This window comes from Ambystoma mexicanum, chromosome 1p, assembly GCF_040938575.1.
Source record: "Ambystoma mexicanum isolate Mex_15411 chromosome 1p, UKY_AmexF1_1, whole genome shotgun sequence".
Taxonomy (NCBI): Eukaryota; Metazoa; Chordata; class Amphibia; order Caudata; family Ambystomatidae; genus Ambystoma; species Ambystoma mexicanum.
In genome coordinates, this window is record NC_090921.1 from 222,543,681 (window position 1) to 222,558,369 (window position 14,689).

Genomic DNA, 14,689 nt, shown 5'->3' on the forward strand with positions numbered 1-14,689 from the left:
AACGGGGCAAATTAGAATTAGTTTAGAGTGAAAATATGGCAAAGCCAGGGAACTCCGATGAAGTGCTTCCGACCAGAATGGCGGAAAAAAACAATCTGGGGATCCTAGACGCGTGAGGGATCATGGGTACAGGGGACGTCACACTAGGGATAGTATTACTGGCACGCCCTGTGTCGACGCCCATTTTTCGACTTCGAAAAACAAACTGTAATACTCCGCAGCTTCCACTAGATGTCGGCCTATGCACAGCATGTGATCTAAGCAGATTCCACAAGCCTCAGAAATATATATATATATATATACATACACACACACACGGTGCCCGATGCCACTTCCGGAGCAGACGGGCGTGAGTCGGGCAAGACCGATCGACTGGCAAGTCCAGGTCCACTACACCCCCTGGCGAAAAGCTTCCGAGCAGCAGAGCTGGATGATGAATATCCATCAACATGAGGAATCTGCGGGAGACAAGCAATCCATTGAAATAGACATTTATCATTGGACTGAATAGAACATTGTTGAAACAGACAGTCTTTTGTGCTGAATATATGAAACCAATGCACCACAATAATTTACTTTTGGAAAAATATGAAAAATAAAAATACCAGTATTCGACAAACTGGATGTGAATTTGTAAATGTGAAAAGAAAAGATTTGTGGAAAAACGTTTTTTTCTTTTTTTTTTTAACACGGCGAGCGCACTCTGCATAAGTACCATTCCAAGTGAAAATACGAGAAATAAATATTGCTCCAGTTGCAATATAGTAGTTAGGGTGCAGATCCCAGTTAAATTAAAACACATTGGCACAAAGGAAATCGCCTCGCGAAAAGGAACCAAAAGCTGACCAGGACTGGAACATTTTCTAAGAAAATTGTTGAAACAGAACTCTTTCAAAATTTTTCCTAAATTGATTCAGGGGAAGGGAATCAAACCCTGGCCACAAGGATTGCTTTACAGGAAATCTAAGTTTGAACTTTTGCACATTTCGGTTACATTAAAAATGGACGTATTTACCTTATGCACTTTGATTGTATGTATTAGTGTGAGGGTAAGATACATTAAGACACAAGGTCATCTTTCTTTATCTTTTAGTTTTGCTAAGTAGGAACATTCAGGTTAGGATAGGGACATTTATCCCATATGCTTTTATTTGAATAAATAGATCAAAAGCAGAGATAACGACAACTTTGTGTGGCCGTCTCTCATTTCGATGGTTATGTCCGCCAAAGGGCATATTTAGAGATTACCCCGAAATGTCTGGAGGGACCATTGTATGTGCCACAGAGTCTGCTGTATCAAGGCCTGACAGCAAGATCTTAATTGCTGCATCTTTGTTATCCTGAATTAGAGTGTTGAAGCACCCCCCCGCATTTCTCCAACCGGGAGGTTCTCTACTTCTTCAGAGTCTGCAGTCCAGAGTCTAATTTAATGTCTTGAAGCCCTCCCTCATTTCTCTGCTTCTTCAGAGTCCACTGTCTAGAGTCTAAATGAAAATTTGTCCAAGCGCAAGATGCACTCCCTGCTCTTAGAGCAAGGTTACCTGAAGCGAACACCTTGCACCCAAAGCATCCAGTCTCTTTCTTAATCTGTCAGGAGTTAAAGAGAGTTTTGAGGAGGTTTTAGATTGGCTGTCATGGCTTGTACCACCAAACCTTCCATAATCTGGATCCAAAGGTTTCAGGCAATGCATCTTGCCTAGGTCTCTGGCCACCACAAGAACAGAAGCTGGCTTTTCCCGGGCCACTAACACTGGGGCCTCCACTACCGGAATGCAGGACAGCAAGGTCTTTCTCCAAAACCTTTAGACGGGCATGGACAATACTAGTGTTAACACCATTTTAGCCATCATTTTCTGAAAAGAAGCATGAGGCTTTCTGGAGTCGGTGTTGGAAAAATATCCACAAAAGGGGGCGGTGGGGGGAGGGATGTTGAGGCTTGTGGCTTCCTTTTTCCAGGCCACTAACACTGGGGCCTCCACTACTGAAACGAAGGACAGCAAGGTCTTTCTCCATAACCTTTAGACGGGCATGAAGAATAGCAATGTTTATGCCATTTTATACACCATTTTCTGAAAAGAAGCATGTGGCTTTCTGGAGTCGGTGTCGGAAGGATATCCACAGGGGGGTGGGGGTGTTGAGGTTTCTGGCCGCCTGCAGATTAGTGACCAGCAGATACTTTAATTCCCCAAGGAATTACTCAGGGATAGGATCACCATCTTCGTTGAAAATATCAGAAATACTCAACATAAATCTGCCCATACGCCTGAGGTGAGGAGAAAACCATAAACAGCACAACACAACTAAGTTAGAGGGAGGTTCAAATGCTAATCTAGGTCAGGACCAAATGCTTAAATCCAAGTTCCCTAATCTACAAATGTTTGTGGTTGAGAGGTCACTTTGAAATGCTGGCTTGATGTTGGCTAAAAATGTTATTTTATCAGCTAAATATGCAGGGGCCAGCCCTTTAGTACATTTAAAAACTAGGCATGCCATTTTAAATGTGATCCTATCTTCCACCATCAGCCAGTGGAGAGTAGTGATTTCCGCATAGATGACATATGATCACTTTTCTTCAAGTTTCCAATGGCTCTCCCTGCTGCATTTTGTGCTCTTTGGAGTCTCATCATTTGCTTCTGAGGAATCCCTGCTAGTAAACTGTAACAATAATCTAGGTGGGGGTTAGTCATTGCCCCCACCACCACTGCTCTATCTTTTATTGGCATATAGGGGAGTATTTTCCTTAATGATCAAAGTGAACTGTTTTCACTTTGGCCCCTACTTGGGCATAACAGTTCAAATTTGCTTGCCACCAGCAACCAAGGTTTTTTTTTAACTTTTTCAGCATATTGCAGTTGTTCTCCAAGAATCATAGGGGGAGAGCTTTGAGTTTCTGCTTTTTTTTGTTCTTTGAACTAAACAGTGTTAGGCAGAAACCTGTGCATTTCACTAAGGGACCACTGCAAAAGGCTTAGGACTACAGGTGTTCGCAGTAAACCCAATTGGTAGCAGTCTGTACCACCCAGATTTACCTGGTAGCTGTGGCTGAGCAGCCAGACTTCTCTCAAGAAGAGTTAGGCAGTATATAGAGTATACAAAATAGGTACGGAGATACAGTAGCACAAGCAAACACTGACCAGAGCTTGGATATAAAAGTATATAATTATTTATTTAAAAACACACTTGTAAAATACACTAACACTAATATGGCAAGCAAGTTCAAACACTTTCACTATCAATATATATACATCCCTGATTACTTATTGAACAAGTCTTAGTTAAAACATCACTTATTTTCAGTCAGAGGTGAGCGCTTAACCTAAGATGGCACTCCAATAAGTTAATTAAAAAGGGAGGAAAAAAGGCAGAATTAGGACAATACACAATACAAACACTTTAAGGGAACCAGAGCAAGTCTGAAAAGGCAGAGTCTACTGAGGAGCAAGAAAGTGATAGGCCAGGCCCACTCTTGGAGAGAGCAAGGTGGAATGTGTCCAAGATCACACAGTTGAACGATACTTTAAAACGTCTTTGCAGATAGTTCAAAAAGGGTTGGATCAGTTCAGAAAAAGTTAGTTAGCAGGTCCCAAGTCACCCCAGGATAGAGAGTCAAGGATTTACGGGACACCTTGAGCAGTCTGTTGCAAGGGAGACCAGGCGGGACACAGTACCTGAAATGGTGAGAAAGCTCCAGCGGGGGCAGTTGTTCCTGGCAGCGGATGCAAGTCAGTGCTTCGTCCAGGGGAAGACAAGATCTTGACGTGGAAGAAAGCTGGAGGTCGTTGCACTGCCAGGGAAGAAACCAGCCGCGGAGTTTCTCGGTTAAAAGGTACTACCCTTTTATTCACGGTAGTGGTGAAGCGTGGCTATCCGGCCTCCGGGGTGCTTGGCATGGGCGATTCGACCACGAGACGATCCAGGAAGGCGAAAAGAGGGCGAACTGGTTATCCCCACTAGTTCAGAGGAAGAAGACTCTCCGGGATGAAGATCTTCTCTGTCGTTGGGAAGTGGTGAGACGGTTCAGCAGGGCTGCACCGGTGGTGTCGTTGCAGGTCGGCTCAGCTTCTCCCTCTTCGGATTCTTCGGTCCTGTGGTGACTTCTGAAGTTCCAGTCCCCAAAGCCCTGCTTTTATGCAGAAAACCCCCATTCATAAGTCCTAGCTGTCACTCACAACATGCTAAGTGGTGAGCCGGGCGGGTCACCACTGGGCCAATCACACAAGAGTGCGACTTGAGTTGCCGAGGCAACTCAGTCCAGGGTGCCTAAACCCCCCTCCCACACATCCTGTAGACCCAGACAGAGTGGCACCACTTTTGGAGGCTTCTGTGCCGAAGCCCGCCAAAAAGTGAAACAAAGGGCTCGACTTGGGTTGGAGTTACAGAGGCGAACACAAACGCCATTTTAAAACCGAGTCCTGGCAAAAAGACCCAACCGGGGAATGAATATTAAATAAATAACCCAGCAGTATCTTTAACATTGCACCAAAAAAGCGGTGCGTTTAAAATGAATGGGAAAATCCCATAGGAAATATTCCGGGGGAATATTTCGCCTGGTAACCACTGCCACCAGCCAGAAACTCGACGAGGGGGGACTGCAAAATTACCCCTACCAGTACTTCCACAATATGATGGTTTGTACTGGTTTTGTTCACAATTTAAGACTAGTAAAGTCAATGGTGACTTTACATGCCTGGGAGACAGTCAGTCCCAGGGCATGGAGTCTATGTTTGCGGATCACTATGACACCCCTGTGTTACTGCACTGAGGGTGCTGTGTAACACACTTATCAAAAATACATGAAACCCTATGGAGTAAAAGACCCCATAGCCCACAAAACACATTTCAAAGTCAAAGGATATCTCAAATCAGGTCTAAGAGTGGGAGGAAAAAGAGTCTCACTCTTAGCAGGAGAAAAAAATAAACCCCAAAAATACAGCAAAGCTGCTGGAGGACTCACTAGGTTTGGGAAATTAGCCTCAACAGAGAATTCTCCCTAACAAACAGTATGATTTCCGTTTTAGCAGCGTTTAATAGTAGATGGTTGCTATTCATCCATTCATTAAGTTCCTTCATACATTGATTAATTCTTTCAAAGTCCTCTTCACTATTTTGTAGCTCAATATATAGTTGCATATCATCCGCATATGAATGAAATAGCAAACCATATTTCCTAAAAATCCTATAAACTGGCTGAAAATAAAGATTAAAAATAAGTGGGGACAGAGACGGGCCTTGTGGAACCCCGCAATCTGAATGACAGGTGCTACTGGAACATTGAGAGGGCATACCAGCCAACTGAGTATCCCCCACATAAACTCTGGCAAGAACATGTGGGTTTACCATGAAGGAAGCTCCATCATTAGGACTGGGCCCAGTGTTCCTAACAGTAGAGGTATTTAACACCTCCTAACTGAACACTATCCTCATAAGAATTATGACTATGCAACAGGACAGGGATGGGAGCCAATGCTCCAGCACTACTAGTTCCCAAGGAATCTAAACTAACTTCAGACTCTTCCTCTGAGGGAATGGAGTCTAAAGGACAGGACACCCCCTGCCAGCTATTCTTCCTCATACTGAGAGAAGGCTAGACTGGCAGAGTGGACCCCCATGGTCTTACTCTTACATTTGGGGTCCCCCTTCCTGTGGTCATTTGCTTCACAAGTCTCACTGAAACGTGACACATAGGGGAGTTTAGAGAAACCACTCACATGCTTGGGAGGGTTAGTCCCACTACCCTGACCTGATTCTGATGAATTCCCCTTATTAAACATTTTGTAGGCCTTCTTGAACATTTTTTTATCAGTACCCCCACCCTCTTTCTCTTTCTGCTTACCTGGAGGCGGCTTGTCCTTATGGGACACTATGTGATGGACATAACTCAGCAGCAATGGCTACCCTCTTTGGATTCAACTCCTTTGACTTAGCCAAATGCTGCTTAAACTCTGGGGAACAAGAGGCAAAAATATGTTCAAGCATGACCAAATTGCTCATATCCTCAAAGGTGGTTACTTGATTGCCCTCTATCCATCCAAACAAGTTTTTTTAAAGAATCTGCAACAAAAGTTACATAGGTCATACTTTTTCTTTTGTATTCTCTAAACCTCCTCAAGTATTGGGCAGGAGTCTTCCCAAACCTGAGGATCAGAGATTGCTTTAGTTTCACAAAGCCTAATCTATCAGCTTTTGACATTTCCATAACGGCACTGCAGCCAGAATGGGACAGTCTGCTGATCAACCATGCAATACTGTCAGCACTCACTCACTCCTTGTACCTCACATGTATACTCAAAGGTTACAAGCCAGTCAATTATGTCATTCTTCTCTTCATATATACTTAAGAGATCTTTTGGAAACCTAGGATGTGAAGAGAACCCAGAAACATTTCTAGATCCTCTCGAAGAACCTTGTGAAGCCCGAATCTTGGCAAGCTCCTGCTGGTGATCCCTATTTTTCTGCCTTTCAACCCTCTCAAATTCCAATCTGGCCACATTAAACTCAAGCTCTTTGAGCCTAAGTTTCTCCTTTTTCAAATTGAACAATGCCTCAGCATCTGAGTTGGTGACAGCCAAAAGCTCAGAGGATACACTTTCTTCCTCCTTATCCTCAACCTCTGAACTGTAGTTGCAGTAACTACATTACTTGTGCTCGGTCCAGCCCCAGCCCTACTATCAGGACTATTTGCTAAGTTAGGCACAACCTTATTTCTTTCAAAGTCCAGAATTTGAACAACCAACTCTGCTTTAATGCCAGATACTGTCAAGCCCCTGTCAGCACACATCTTTATTAGTTTGCAAGGGGTGAGGAGCTTGGTGTCGGGACAGCCAGGTCCCCTGCGCAACTCGTCGTTTATGCAAAAGGTTAGGCATGCAGCCTAGCATGTGGTTTTGTCAGGGAATCAGACTCCATGGTTCCCAGGAAGTTGAGGAGAATTTTGGTGGGTTGACAAAACCTATTTGGTTGGTGGCGCTGGCAAGAGGCTTGGTACCTCAGTGTTGTCACTAGTTATTTCACAATTCAGTCCAGAGTTTTGTTTGTGCAGGAATATTTTATTATTTCAAGTGCAGCATAACACCTGGGGCACAATGTACCAGGTTGGTGAACCATAAAAACAGAAGAAACAGCCGATGCACGTTTCAACCGAAGTCTTTCTCAAGGCTTTGTGAGGTGGGGGTTGGTGAGTGGTTCAGTGACATGTTGCATGTGGTGAAATCTTGACAAAGAGAATCATATATCAATCCGGACATGGTACGACACAGTAGTCACATGTTCATGATGGAAAAAGACATTCAATATTCATACATTTAGGCCCACTGTGTCGTACCATGTCTGGATTGATATATGATTCTCTTTGTCATGATTTCACCACATGCAACATGTCACTGAACCACTCACTCTCCCACCACTCACCAACCCCCACCACACACAGCCTTGAGAAATACTTTGGTTGAAACGCGCGTCGGCTGTTTTTTCTGTTTTTATGGTTCACCAACCTGGTACAGTGTGTCCCAGGTGTTATGCTGCACTTGAAATAATACATATTCCTGCACAAACAAAACTCTGGACTGAATTGTGAAATAACTAGTGACAACACTGAGGTAGCATGCCTCTTGCCAGCGCCACCAACCATCTAGGTTTTGTCAACCCACCAAAATACACATCTTTATTAACTGAACCACCTTGGAGGCGCTTAAAGTAGCAAAGATTATTGTTTCCATTATATCTAGTACAGTAGGTGACTTATTCTACAAGGCAATAAATCATTATAGTGTTCTGTGTAAGTATTATCCGGACACGCCACCAGTGATCTACACTGTGGTACCCAATACAGATCCTTTTCACAAAACTCTCAGATGTTATGTGGAGAGGGTCAACCCACAGCTGTACACCAATTAGTTAGGCCTGATTTTCTATACTCTGGCCTGGTGGACAGATGTATAGAAGGCCAACCTATATTGTGACAGGGACAAGTCTGGGGAGCAGGTAGCAGTGACAGGCGGTCTAGGCTAAGATCTTCAGAGGTGGTGAGTTTGTAAAGGGACCACAATGAGGTTACACAATGGCAATCACAGATTACACTTAGACAGAAAGTACAAAAATACGGTTATTTATTTATGGCCAAAAACACACTATGAAAAATGACTACTTGCAGGTAGAGGTAACAAACAAGACTATTAAACTAAATACATGTATACATTCACTTTGTTATAGAGCATAATACACATCAGAAACTCCTGCATAGGAAAGGTTAGAGTAGTATTACGCACGCAAGGTCCACAGAGATGATCCCCAACTAAAATAGTCTAGCCCTAAGTTGTCTGGGGCCTTTTTAATAGTTCAGGTTAAAGTTCCATAGAAGGTATGAAGCAGGAAAAATGCAGGTAGGGTCTCTGGGGTGTAGTGAAGGGTTCAAGTTAAACTAATGTCCAAAAGTAGCCCCAACAGTCAGATGTCTTGCACAAGCAAGCAATGGCAACGCATACATAATGGTAGAATTAAAGTTTATTATAAGCCCATTGACTTATAATGGGAGTATAGGGGCAGGTAAGAAGTTCTGTAACTTACCCGCCCGCCCCCGTACTCTGCTTCTTCCCCAGACTCGTCAAGAAAAAGGAAGAGGGTCTGAGGTTGCTTTTCCTGCTGAAAGTCGCAGTCCTCGATTCACAGAGGTTGCAGGTTCAAGCTGATCTCCGGTTGGTGTCTTTCACGGTTGCAAGGACTCTAGATTGAAGAATCCAGCAAAACTCGATGCAGGACCCCTCTCACGACTGGACTCGGCTCAGGTTAGCAATTTCGGACAGTGGTCACCGCAGCACGACGACGCAAAAGGGCTCAGTTTCAGCACTGGCTCCTCTTTGGACCCTTGTCCAGGATGTCAGTTACTGCTACTGCACCTTCTGACGTGAAGGAGTCAACAGCCCCAATGTGTTGACCACCTTCGCCATCAGACGCTGGAAAGCGGCCTGTGGGTTGCCCGAGTGGCAGCAGGGAGTATTTCCAGCTTTGGCAAGCTTTTCAGGACCCTTGCTTCCTGCAAGTCAGCCACATGATCCACCAAGGCCCCTTGTTCCCCATGAAGACTGAATGGGACAGTGACCCCCTCCATATTATAAATGCCCTCCAAATGGGACATATATGCTTTCCCAGTGAGATAATCTCTTGCGACTCTGGCGCTGCAAAAGGACTAACAACCAGAGACAGAACGGTGTGATCCTTAGACGTGACCTTGTCACATCTGCTTACGGATTCCCTGCTTGCTTGCCTGAGTGCGGTGGGCTTGGCCAAAACCGTTGGCGCTGATGCTGTGGCTGGAACTGTCAAGGCTTTGGCAAAGTTCAAGCATCTTCATTGTGAATTAGAGTGGGTGCAAAAAGGATCCTGCAGGGCCACTTTCTCCAGGATGTACTTGGAGTTGTGGCTCCTCCTCTTCAACTAAGAAGAGCTACATCACTAAGAACCACCAGGGGATCTTGACCTCTGGCAGTGTTTCATCTTCTTGTCCTTTCAGACGGTGGACCGTTCCTCTCTGATCCACGGTCAGCACACCGGGACTTCAAACGAGTACGTTTATAACCTCTCTTGTAGAGGAAGGATAAAGGTTATGTCAAATGTTCTCGAAGCGCCTTCGCTGCATTGATTGGCATCCCACACCGTCCTGACTTCCAAGACAGTAAAGCCAAAACAGAGCGGGTCTGAAATGGACAGCTGAGGCCCGCAGTCCATGCAAGGTTTAAAACCTGTGGACTTTGTCTGATTCAGCACTGCGATGAATACAAAGAACGTAAGCTAAAGATTCGCTAAAACGAATCAAGTTTAAGGACAGTGTTCCTAAAGCAAGCAGAGTGCGGAAAAGGGAACTAAGGGCACAGGTCCTCTATATATACTGGCCCCGACGTCATGTCTGGCAGGGGTGTGCATAGAGGTGGGCTGAGCCGCGCTGCACCCTCTGGTGGCAGATAATGGTTCGAAGAGCAGCTGCGCTGAGAGATAGTGATCATAGATGATGAATTAGTGGGAGTAAGGAGTCCTTTAGAAACCTCAAATTTCAAATGTTTCTCAAGAAAAACACAACCAAAGACAATCCTTTATATCTAGCGACAATGATATGCAATCATTTTAGCATTTTATTATTATACCAATGTTCTTGACATTTTGAAAATAGAAAAGTATAAATAAAAATTTTGAATTCTGCCAGAATGGTGCATGTTAGTAGTCTCAAGATTGTGACTCTGCAGTGGATCAATAGATAAGAAATCTGTACTTAATGTTCGTATAGGCATCTTCTATACATTCACATGCTAGTACTTTATAATAGCTCAACAAGAGATTTTGTGCACTTTCTTCCAGCTCCAATTAAGAAACAAAGATAGTTACTCACTATGTCTGTATCAGAGTGGCTCTCCGATTCCTTACTTGTACCATCATCTCGAATTACCAGCTCATCATCCTCTTCATCTTCCTCCATCAAGCTAAGCCTAGCACAGAGATACAGAAAGCGTGTAAATGTAAAAATGTTGAGCCATGAAACTTTGCTTGCACTTTCTCTGCCATCTGATGAATAGGCAAGAACAGTACAGCATCACAAGCTTACCGATGAATTCCACCACTGAGGATCTCTCGGGACACAGTGGTTGGTGTTCCATGAGCCCGCCGGTGTGGCCCCAACAAACGCAGGCCAGAGTCGTTGGCAGGCGAGGAAGGTGCCATCCTCTGCGATCCTTGCTGGCTGGCTGGTATTCCAGATACCTGATGCTGGGGCTCTCCCAGGTAATGTCTGGATTCACTAGCTGGCGTTGCTGGTGCCCTTAGCTGGGGCCGCAGCCTAAGTTGTCTGGAAATTCTAGCAAGTTGTGACAGTGGCTGCCCATGACTTGCTGGTGTCGGCATCTCTCGCAAACGCTGTGTGCCAAGCCAAGACTGACTGAGAAAAAAAGTTAGAGATATATGTTGGAGGCAATAGTGAAGCCCTTATGTCAGTTACAGATAGTTACCACTCTGCAAAGTGCTAAGTCACAAATAGTTACCTCTCGGCAAAGTCAGACTCTGAGCCCCTATCTGAAATATCTGCTTCCTCCTCCTCCTCCTCATCATCATCATCTTCCCCCAATAGGCCTTCTTGCCTCCTGCCCGACTTGGCTTTCTCTTTCAGTACGGTGGAAGTGTGCTGCGGCGTCTTCAAACGGCCACCCAGCTGAAGACTATCAGTTGTTCTCAGCCAACTTGAATCCACACTTGAATTCAACACTAGAATATAAAACGGTCATCATGGGATACTATATGCTCTTCCTATAACTATGCACGTTACACCAGTACTATAAGCAATTAAATATACGGGGGGCTAAGGGAGCTATAGCCCCTGATCTTTTGGTTGTAGCCCCAGATAGAATCTCAGGAGCTACAGCGAAAAGACTAGCTAGCCCCCAGCCCCAACAGTTACGACATCAGCGTAGCCCCAGGTCTTTTCCAGACCTAGCAACACTCCTGACCTGCACACATGTATAAATCCTCAATTTGTGGCCTAACGTGAGACACTGAGACCCAATTGTAATTTTACCTCAATCTTCAAAGCTGACCTACACAATAAAAACTCAAACCTTCATCTGTCGTCTAGGGATTGCCTAACTCTCTTTTGAATTACATGGGCTGGTTTTGGTAGACGAAACATAATTTTGAAAAAGAATCCACTTCAACACTCCCTCTCCCAAAATCTTCAACCATGGGAGCAATGTACTCCACATGACAGGACATGTGCACCAGCTAAGGCATCCACCTCCATGAGGGTGCGAGAACACCAAGCCGTCCCAGTCTCTTACTTCAACCTCCTTAATTGAATACAGCAAGAACTCTGCAAACTAGTGTAAGCAGTCTATAAGTCTATTGGGGAGGACTGTCGGTGGCAGGCACACCAAGCCTTTTGCAAGGGAAAAAGCCCACCTTAGCTTCAGTGAGTGAATAGCCAGGGGCCTTCGAAGAGGAGAATGTTCAGCTTGGTGTGACACAATGTTATAGCCTCTGAGGCTATAACATGGTGTCAGGAAGGTTTGGCAAATGAGGCTACCAAGGAGTACTAATGTTGGGGTCAGTGGGTGTTAGCTTCATGAGGATGTAGACTTAGTAGCTTGGTTTCCAGGAATGTTAGAAACATGCAAGTTATGTTAGTGGCTAATACGCCACTGAAAATATGACTTCCAGGCTGTGAGCAAAGATCCCTCCCATAGGATTGTTATTAGCGTCTATGACTGCAGATCCCTGGTGCACCAAGTAGGAAATGGGTGAATGTATTATGTAGTACAGTCCAACATACTGTCAATGCGCCTTCTTTTGGCTGAAGGAACAGGACCCCTTTTCAAAGGCATAGTTGATCCTTTGCTGATGATTCCACTGGCCACAGCTAACGTTTCCTCTTCTGTACTCAGTGAGCGTCTATATGCCATGAGCGGATTCCAAGACTCGTCCTGCTGCTCTGTGGCCACCAGAGACTCGCACGTCTTCTCCAGATACTGGAGGCTGTAAGGGTGAGAAACGCAGTCAAAGCACTGACAGGCAAGACGGTAATGCTGGAATATTCTATCCAGTTTTATATGAACCACAAGCAAATAGTGAATTCTGGAAGTTCACATTATGTTTCACGATCCATAAATCAGCCACACATAAAAGCAGCCTAAATGTCGCACGACGCTCAAACTATTCCAGTAGGTTTACCCTAAGGATACACACACCAGGAAGGCATCCAGTCCATACCGAGAAATTCATTCCTGTGTTACAAGTGTCCCAATCAAGCAATGGCTGTTAGGCAATTCATCTAAATGTTAAAGAAAAACTTTATACATCGAATGCTCGAATCACCCAAATCTACTGCTGTCCCTAGCACTCAGTTATAGCTATAACATTAAACCTGACTTTACAGACACACCCCACCAAGCTGTTCATGCCAGGAAGTTAACCCCAATATTAAAGGAACCCCTAACTAGTGCCTACGAGGACAAGTATCTCAAAGTTATAGAAACCCCAAGCAATCAGTGCAAGTAGGAGAGTTTGAACCAAAGTTACAGGAGCCCAGGTGCCTTTACAAATAAGTGCATGGTGGAACCTTCAAGCTACTGGTAGGCACAAAAAAACGAAAGGAAGAATTGCTTGACTACAAGCTGCCAGTATTGTAACAGGACAGACAAGTAGACACCCAAAAACAGCATCTTAATCCACCTTCCTAGTTTACAAGGTGAGAAAAGCCCATTCTTCAGATGGAGGGAAAATGGTAAAGAACAATCAGGAGTTGGGCAGTATCCCAGCATCAAATCCGCTGGAATACCACCCAATGCATCTACCTTTACCGCCACTTGGTCCAGCGGTATTACCATCGGATAACAAGTGGTGGCAGCGGTGAAAGTCCCGATTTATTTATCATGCCGAAAATGGGATGAAAGTCAGCAAATTCACCTCTAGATCAAAGCTGGAATCCTCCTACTTTCCCCAACACTCGCGATTGCCAAACTTCTAATGAGGCCCAAGGTCTCTGCTTAAGTGAGGAGAGCAATATAACAGAGGAGCCCGTAGTCTCCAAATCTGCATCAGGACCTTCAGGTATTTTTTAAAAGAAATCGCAGCTCTGCCACCAAAGTTACAGGGCTTGACACTGGTGCGAAAAGAGCCAGTCACTGTCAACATTCACAGGGTCTGACAACATTAGCCATCATACCAGAAATACTGGCCGTCACCGACACCATTGTTTGGGAATACAGAATTTTGCTTGGACACACATTGCTTCCTAAACACTGATGGTGAGCAAGGACTTCTATTGCAGGACGAGTAAATCAAGTTGCATTGACAGTCACCATAGCTCATTTCTTTTGAACATCCTGTCATTCAATATGCCGGCATTGGTCCTTGTCATCACTATCTGAAAGGGTACACTATAGAATTTCGCCAGAAAGGCCATCTTTAGTTCCAATAAGATCCTCCCAGGAGAAAGTAAAAGTCTAGGCAAAATAGTGTCAGAACTCTAGAGCAATCCTCAAAAACTGTTTTAGATCCTTAATCGTCTCCAATTTCTGCTCCGGAGGAAACGGTTGCTATATTTTCCAAAGAAATAGAGGGCATGGAGTGCAGTGCTCAGGGTGATACGTAATGGGAGGATTATGTAACCCTTCATTATGGGAGGATTATTTAACACTGCAGGTAACACCTGCTTATGTTCCACATTCACATTTCCTCACAATGACAATGTTTTGTTTAACCTTTGTGCACAGGTAGGGGGAGCTGGCATATGAGGAGGGGCACAATGCTTGTAGGTGTTTTCTTATTTACCCATCCTTTGACTGCCCATGTACATGCTGATCTCTATGGCCATTCCCACCCACTTCCTACCCTCCCCACCCAAAACATACCCTTCTGGGATCTTGTTGAGCTACCTTTATGAAGCTTTAAAATCAAACTTTGAACTCAAAGCAGTGTTCTGAGAGGTAATGATTTAATTGGTGCAAAGAAGCATTTATTTATTTGTATATGGCTTTAAAAAAAACTTTACAAATTTAAACAACCAAAATTTGAGAAAAGAAATCACAAAATACAAAAGGACATATGGATAAATGAGCAGTTTCACATACAAAACCGAAAAAGACTACATAAAACAATATTTGAGAAAGAGGAAGGCACAATACAAATAGAACTATACATAAAATAAGTAATTTCACCT

The 14,689-nt window shown here is 44.3% G+C and overlaps 1 protein-coding gene across 1 annotated transcript in view; it reads right to left on the reverse strand.

The window, feature by feature from the left end:
• The window catches only part of STAG3 (STAG3 cohesin complex component), a 2,261,782-nt gene that overhangs the window by 92,725 nt on the left and 2,154,368 nt on the right, over window positions 1-14,689 (reverse strand). The window contains exons 29-32 of the mRNA XM_069646424.1: window positions 12,302-12,504; window positions 11,022-11,241; window positions 10,589-10,918; window positions 10,376-10,472 (exon numbers count right to left, since the gene is read on the reverse strand). Coding sequence (XP_069502525.1) covers window positions 10,376-10,472; window positions 10,589-10,918; window positions 11,022-11,241; window positions 12,302-12,504 — 850 coding nt within the window. The remainder of the gene's footprint in view (window positions 1-10,375; window positions 10,473-10,588; window positions 10,919-11,021; window positions 11,242-12,301; window positions 12,505-14,689) is intronic.